Raw genomic sequence first — 8,425 nt, 5'->3', positions numbered from 1 at the left:
GTGTCACTGGGATTCAAAGAGCCACACTGAAGTGGTGCATCACATTTATTAGAACCCCAAACAGTTTCTGGATGTCTCTCCTCACTGTGGGCTCATTTTTCACCTGAACCTCGATGGAGCCAGCACAGCAATGACTAGAAATACACAGAATTCAGAAATGTTTCCTGTGCTGTGTGTCACAGTTAAAATGACAAATTACTTTTTTTAAAAAACAAAACAAAACAAAAAAACAAATGTATTTTTATTTCACAAGAGGAGGATTTCTGAGCTCTGATTACATGCACTGTTCATAGTTTCAACATGTTTTGTTCATATTTGTGTCTGCAGAGGCCATAAGTTCATTTTTATTGCATGAAAGTTTATTAGATCAGATAACGTCTGTTTTCAGCAGGTGGAGCTACTGCTGATGTTTGGGATGAAATCATACGGTGTAAGTGTGTCTTTTAAACTGCAGGGGGCGCACTGCACACACAAACACCTGAGTGTTCAACAGCCAAACACTCACCTGTGTGTCGCCCACATCTAAACCAACATTAATCAGACCACAGCCAAAAATAAAAGTCTTCATCCTAAAGTTCAGAAATGAAAGAAGAATCTCCATAACGTGAACAGATGTTTGCACACACACACACACACACACACACACACACACACACACACACACACAGAGAGAGAGAGAGAGAGAGACCTCTAAGTCTGTTCAGGTGAAAATCTAAATCATCAATCCTGTTTTTTTCATTGAAACTCTAATTGGAAGTTCTACCCTTGAAATGAACGACAGCCTGTAAGTTTAAACACGATGCTCTTTATTTAAAAAGTTACAAGTTATTTTCAATTCATAAAAAAAGACTTTTTTGCATTAAAAAAATGATTTTTTTTGTTTTTGTTTTTTTTAAAGCTTCACAATAATTATGTACAAAGTGCTGAAAGTTATGAAAAGGACAAAAACAGAACAACTTTAGAGGAAACTCAGAAACAGCTGGAGAGCTTCAGACTAAACAAACACTTTTTCTTTTCCACCTTCAGCTGGTTGTTTTCATTCTTGAGGGAAGAACAAACACAGAACAATACTTCCTCCTGGTCGCCGGCTCGCTTTCTGCCGGATTCAACCTGAACAACAAAGGAGTTCAATAAACCGAGCTGACCTGAGCTGACGACAGTTTAGATGCTGTAAAGTTTCAGGTGTGAGATTATACATGTAAAATTCACAAGTTCCTCCCTCCTCACCCGTTAATCAACCTTCCTTCATACAATAGCGTCAGTATATTTGATGACGCTGCACAGTTTCAGGTTTACAGGTCACTGAAGTACAGAGGTGGTTTAGAACTTCACACTTTTTACTTTTTTTCAGCATTTTTGAGCCCTAATAACCTCATAACAACAGTAATTAGGAACATGAAGTTTTCAGGGAAAAAACACAAAAAAAAGAAAGAAAAAAAAGCAACCAGATCTATTGTACATTCCCTGCAGGTGTCCCAATCTACAGCTCATTTTTATTCCCTCGATGTGTCGTCTGGTTCCTGATAACTCACCAAAGACTACTTAAAAAGTTTCTAATGTCGTCATATTCGATGCGTCCTGCAATGCCGACAGCGTTCTTGCGATAAAGGAAACATTTTTCAATTTTGTGGACTGATCCAATCAAATATTAAGCTATCAGGCTTTTTTTTTCTCCATATTTGCATCTTTAGAGTGAATATAATGAAAGAAAATGTCTAAAAACAGCGATCCCCTTCCTCTTTCAGTCTGACTTACTTGCACTCTCTTCCGTTCCATTATTCCTGAACCTGGAGGTAAGTGACTTATATACTGTAGCACCATTTTCTTTTGACAGGATCTGTGAGTTCCAGTACAGTTGTGTGTATAAACTGGTGTGATGGTGACGTCCCCAGTCTGTCTACCTACTGGTCCGAAGCAAAATACCTCAATGTCTAATCCTCACAATGAAAAACAATTCATAAGCACAAATTTTTACAGCTTGGAGAACAACTAAACGCAGCACTGCGCCTCCAGGGAAAGAATGAGAAGCGAAAATTCGTAGCATAAGGTCACAAACGGACATAATTATTATAATAGGTGAAGACAAAGATTGACCCACATACGGAATCAAACTGAGCAGGCTCTCCTTCGCCTCTTCTCTTTAGTTTTTGGGCGTGTTTGGCGTCAAAGAGGTAGTTTGTTTCCTGAGTGATCTGTTTCCTTGCATTGTTTTTCTGTTTCACATCCTGGTAGCTCATTAAGGTCAGATTGTAAAGAACTTGGGAGTGAAGAACTCTGCGTCTGGATTTTTGCGTTCGTCCTGTCAGAGGATAGTTTTGCAAAGCGTAATCCAGCAGTTCTGGATGCTTTTTTCACATTTTTCCTCACTGCGAGCTCATTTTTTTGCTGTATGTTCAACATTTTTCCATCATAGACTGACTGACTGAGACTGTTTCTACCTTCTACAGCCTCTGCAAACTTGTCTTTTCCTACTACTCTGTACATTAACTCTAAATAGATGTTTCACCATGCTGAAGGTGTCCTTAAACAACTTGCTCATCATTTTTGAGCCGTGTAGCATTTGTTGTATTGATCTGCTGTGTTTAAATTTCCTCTCAGACTTTGACATACCTGAAAACTCTTTTGTGATTCGGTCATAGTTTCTCATTTGCGTCACAGAACACAGATATTGTTTTTGGTTTTCACAGGATCTCTTTTCAGTGGTTGATTTTTGGCTAATGGCCTGAGATTTTGACGAAAATCACATTATTCTTAGAGTTCAAAGGGTTAAACTTGACAGAATATTTAATGTTCAACTTGTATATTTTCCCTGATCTTTGGTTTTGTTTGTGCAAACGAGGAGATACTTCATATTTATCTTTCCTAAAGGGCAATTCTGGTTGACTGCACCTTGCTGTGTTCCTCATTAATGTGTCTGGTCATGCTAGTTTGGGAAACAACATTGTCGAACAAAACAGTGTAATAGAGCACAAACAATGCGATCTGTGGAGACAGTAAAATGCTGTATGTGGATTCGTCTGACAGCTGCTCAGTCCTGCTGTTTATTCCACCATCTGAATGTCAGACTTGTCGTCAGTAAGACTTCATTCATCCTCATCTTATTTACAGTCTAAATCATATATTTTATCTACATTCTCCTCAAACACAGAGACTCGCTCTGCTCTCAGTCTTTTCCAGTGTTCACTGAACAGATGTTACACTTATTGGTGGAGTCCTGAGGGCGCGGTCAGGCCCGACTGTTTCTCAGCATTCCCACACTTCTTTGGTGAGACGCCTGCAGCCGTCGCCATGGCGCCAGCAGCAGCATCCAGGCCCAGAGAGCGGCGGTACGCAGCCGAGAGTCGATACAGGACGTCGGGCCGAGGGCCGGGATGGGCGTCGGCCTTCTGCGTCATCAGCATCTCAAACAGTGTGCTGACCTCAGACAGCAAAGCTCCACCCAGCGGGCCGTCCTTCTCCGGGGTTTTACCTGACAGATACAATAAGGTGTCACTGGGCTGCTGTGGCTGGGATGTAAACTTAACCTCAGAAATCTGACATGCTTAGTTATTACTTCTATTTACTACAAGTTCACTTTATGAAATGTGTCAATAACTTCTTGTGCACATCTGGTCTTCTCTTATCAACACTAATTTCATTTATGTAAAGCAAATGAGTAGATTTAACTTTGGGTTGCACTTTAACTCAAAGAAATCATATTGTACAGCTTTTTGGTTTTACCGAAGGTGGAGAAGGAGGAGGAGGAGGAGTCCAGGCCGTCCCGGGGAAGGACCTCACCTTCAGGGGACGGAGGGCCGTTGGGGACGAACACATTGTCGTGGTAATCGCCAGTGAGCGGCAGAGAGAGTCTGGCCATCCAGGCAGGGTCGCTGATCTCTGAGAAGACATCATCTGCAGGGCGAGAGATGATCATAGATGGTTGATATGCATGTTTTCACCAGAATGTCTGTCCATCAGATGCAGGATCCTTCTGCTTAGATCACAGGCAGACTGTCTAAAGATGATTTTATTATTAGCTTCAGTCAACATGTTGTTTCCTGTGAACATTTGCTTTGTTTTGTCTGTTTTATGTTTTTGTAAAGAACACGCTCTGGGCTCGAGAACATTCATGGGCATTCTTTTGACTCAAAAACTCATAATCTATAAATATTCGTACTTCAGATGGATCCAAACCTGAGCCTCCCATTAAAACTAACATTTTTAACTCTACTACTGATGCTGTAAAGCAATCAACTGAACTGCTTTACTTACTGGGGTCAAAAGTGGCTGACCTGAATCGCTTTGTTTGCTGCTTTAGACACTGAACGTTTTATTTTGTTTTAAATGTACAGTTAGCATCAAAACCTTTATGTCATTTCTCAGTAATCTTCTGAAAGTAACAATCTAAGTCCTAATAAAATCGACTACTGACCAGGATTTCAAACATGAATAGGTGGTTTAGCAGAAGCAGCCTGAGGATAATGTATGTATCATGTATTCTTAGACAAAAGCAGCATCACCAACAGCAGCACTTCTAGTCAGTCCTTCTCTAAAGTATAAAGAGTGTTAAGTATTCAAATCACCTCCAGTTATGAACAAATTCACCTGCATTCAGATACAATCCTAAAACAAACTTGCTGTAAAATGAAATAACTGAACAAATGAAGCTATAAAACTGCGTTGGTCCTTGAGCTGCTGGTGCTCCGGTGATATAAAATATATAAATATCTGCATGTACTTGTTATCATCATTTGTGAGTTTCAAGTCCAGCTATGTTGATTCTTTGTGTGATTGTATGAATGAGTTCTTCCTTCCAGGGTTTGTTTGACCTGACAGCAAATATGTCAAGTGTGCAACAAAAGCTGTGATATTCCCGACTTGTTGTGTCTTCCTTGTGTTGTACTTGTGGGGCAGATAGCAGATGAACTGGAGCAGCCTTCCCTGTTCCAGTCTGTCTGAATGCTGTTGAACCAGGCAGGAAAAGAAGGAAACGACGCGGTGGTTTTATCTGGCTGCCGTAAACAGGCTTTTCCTGCCATCCATGGCGTCCTGTGCACTCCGAACACTCGCTGAATATCACGTCCACAAAGCCATAAAACCCGCCGGCTGTCATGGTGACAGTGCAGTGGGTTTGGTGGCGTACATGTCTGAGTGAAAACACACCTACCAAGTGTCTAACTGGCAAACAAACACAGCTACGATGACTATACATCTCATCTCATTATTGATGTTGTTTACTGTGAAACACGATGCCCGTTTGTTAACATACAGTGTTTTTCTTATTCTCGTGACATCCTGTTTACGTCCTGCTATTCGTGGTTGTGTTTCATTATCTGCTCGTGCAACAACTTGATTTCTTGTCAGAGCTGTTGAAGTTTCTTCTGATCTAATTCAGCCTAAAACGTGAAAGATCTTCTCAGCGTCAGCTAATGTGCAGCTCTACTGAGGAAGATGAGTCGTGTGTACAGACACTGAACAGCATCTGCATGTACAGAGAAAGAAAGTCTCAGCTGCTACTGCAGGCGGTTGTAGATACAGAAAGACTGCTTTTGACTGACACGTTTCCAATATATAAGTACAGTTGCGACTTGATGATTCATCACTAAATGTTAAACCTTCTTCTATGTTGGGCAGCTTGAAGGCTCATTAGTTCTTAATCATTGTTCATAGTTGTTATAATAACTACAGTTGGGCTGGTCCCAATAGAACTTTCTGCTCTCTGGATGTTCAGGCCCAATTAATGATAAATATCAGAACAGTCCGTGCGGTCGGGGGACACTTCCACCCCGGGGCAGCGCTCTGACGGGGTGGAAGTGTCCAGAACACACAGGCAGTACTTGGCTGCTGATGCTAGTTTAGTTAGCGCTCACACTTCTGTTTCCTCCATCGGTGGCGGCGGGGGAGTGGCAGATACGCTCCACCGTTACCATCCATGTTTACTTCCATAAACACTGAGCACGCTCGCTGCGTGTGACGTCGTCGTGTCCTCTTCTGCGCATGCGGGACACTTTTGGCTCGTATGAAGTTCACACAGCAGATCACATACAAGTCGCATTGAAGTGGAAACGTGAAGGAAGTCACAAAGAAATCCTCATTGAGCATCAAGTCCTGCAGTGTGAACGTAGCCAATCTGTGGGATTGTTCAGTCAGATAATACGCCGTCATCCTGATTGGTGACATTAAATGTCATGTCGGAGTCACAATCCAAGGCTGTCGCTATGTTAAGGCTGTTTTTATGGGTTCTGTTGGTTTTTCTTAAAAACCTGTCGGGTAGCAGGTTTAGGATTGTTCAGGGTCGGATCATCCAGTCATGACTATATATCAAGAGTGAATTATAAAAGCACTAGCCCTTGTAGTTGGGAAGTTTTAACGTTGGTTTGTTTGTGTGCTTTTAAATTGGAATGTGTAAACACCGTAGATGTGTGGTGTTATATGTCTCAGAGAGTTTAACCTTCTGAACCCCAAAACCCAACTTTGAAAGGAACGTCTTCTTTAAGAAGTTGTTGAACTTCCAGAAAGTCTTTTGACAAATCATGTGTGATATAGGTTCTGCTACATTTAAGGGTAAAGTAATCGTATTTCCTCAACATTGTTTGTTCTAAATATATCATATAAAAGATAGCAAAAATGAAGTATTTACTTCAGAGCTTGGAAAAAACAAAGAAAGGAAAAAAGGAAAAATGTGCTCTCCCCTGACACAACTCAGACGCCATGAGTGAGCAGAGAGGAGACAGACATGGATGCAGATGATAAATATTAAGCACACTTAATTAACAATTTAATGAAGCTCAACATCAATCTATCCAGGCCCTTTTTTCCCCCAGTATTGGTGGGAAATTTGGAAAATCTAGTCCAGGTTTGAAGACTTATAAAGAAAATCACAAGCCCACAGTGATACAAATTGTTTAATATCAAGATGATTTTATCTCTCAAATCTACATCCGAAGCCTTACTGGTTATACTTACATCTATTCTAATCGCTGTTATCATATTTAATAGTTTTATGCACAGTTTGTCTAAAATAATTGTGTAAAATAATAATAAAAAAGTTTACATTACATTATTAAAAACTTGAAGCTGCAGCTGCTCTCTGAATAGAAATGGCTTCACATGTCAAAGTTGGCTCCAGTCGCGAAGGATCTCCTAATGACAAGTAAAAAATCCTGCAAGTACAAGTATTTAATCTGAAGTATCACCTTACAGGTGGCAGGACTGTTCTGCTTCCACGTTTAGTAAATCCTCTAAAACTTTCTGGATGTGACTTGAAATAACCCTGAATTCCTGCAAAACAAGATTTAACCTGACAGCAGCAATATTTATATCCTGCTGAATGTAGCGTATGCGCAAAATAATCAGTGACTCCAGCCGGAGGATTAAGATGGTGGAGTAAAGAGTTCACAGCGCTTTGAGTCTGGGCTCAGACTGATGAAGAGCCGCGGTCTCCTTCATCTAACCGCAACCAGATGTGGGAATTAACAGACCAACACACACACACACACACACACACACTTAAACTAATGCTTACACCCCCTGTGGTACAGACTGCCCCAGAGTTCGCCCCTTCGCCCTCGTCCGCCCCCTTTCCTCTCTTTGTTTTGGCAGAATTTCACCGCAGATCCTTCAAACACAAAACCCTTGTTAAATCACTAAACGTGTCAAGTTTCAGCCGATCATTCAGAGATAAAGTCGGCTGCTTATCACTGTGTTTAGCTTGTAAATTAAATCCCACTTTACCCCTAATTTTATCTGGAAAATCTTTTTTAAACACACAAACTCTGCATGCGTGCCGTAAACTGCTGTGATGGAGTTTTGGATAAAGTTTTCCTCCTCAGTGGCTCGTACAGCCGACATTAAAAGCCACTCTGCCCTCAATACTCATCACATCATCCTCAGAATTGAACAAAGAATTAGGTATTTATGTGTGTGATTCATACAGGTGAAAAAATAAATAAAAAATTACACACAAAAAGAGGAATGTGTCGTCCCAGCGGCTTCATCAAAGCCTCCACACACACACTCTTAGCTGTCAGTGCACTGGTGTGACTTACACTGATCACAGAGCCTGCAGGCCAGAGGGTGAGTCAAGCATCGCACATCACACATCACACTCCCACTCACTCCTTTGTTTCTCGCTCTTGTCCTGTTGTAAAGTGAAGCTCGCTCTGCCATCACCAGGCGGTAAACCCCTGTACTCGCCCCGAGGCCCTGACACCACAATACCAGGAAGAAACTGCTTAACACACCTACTGTATACACACTGAGACACTGCACAAAGCAAGCGCTGGCCTTCATACACCCTCGGAATTCCCAGACAAACAATGGGATTCGGCAGCTAAACATCGTAGTCAAACTGGGAAGAGAAAGAAGCCGATCCAGTGACATAAATGACAACAACGAAAACACGGAGCTGCAGTGAAATTTGTACTTAAGAACACACGTAGGGTCT

General features: G+C 41.4%; 1 protein-coding gene across 1 annotated transcript in view; it reads right to left on the bottom strand.

Annotated features, from left to right (window-relative positions):
- Window positions 1-785: 785 nt before the first annotated feature.
- Window positions 786-8,425, bottom strand: part of pcdh12 (protocadherin 12) — a 24,121-nt gene continuing 16,481 nt past the window's right edge. Inside the window, exons 4-5 of the mRNA XM_008286102.1 lie at window positions 3,721-3,891; window positions 786-3,469 (exon numbers count right to left, since the gene is read on the bottom strand). Of these exons, the coding sequence (XP_008284324.1) occupies window positions 3,201-3,469; window positions 3,721-3,891 (440 nt within the window). The 3' untranslated portion in view covers window positions 786-3,200. The remainder of the gene's footprint in view (window positions 3,470-3,720; window positions 3,892-8,425) is intronic.

Source organism: Stegastes partitus, unplaced genomic scaffold (genome assembly GCF_000690725.1).
Source record: "Stegastes partitus isolate 25-593 unplaced genomic scaffold, Stegastes_partitus-1.0.2 Scaffold432, whole genome shotgun sequence".
NCBI lineage: Eukaryota > Metazoa > Chordata > Actinopteri > Pomacentridae > Stegastes > Stegastes partitus.
This window is presented reverse-complemented; position numbering and strand designations above follow the sequence as displayed.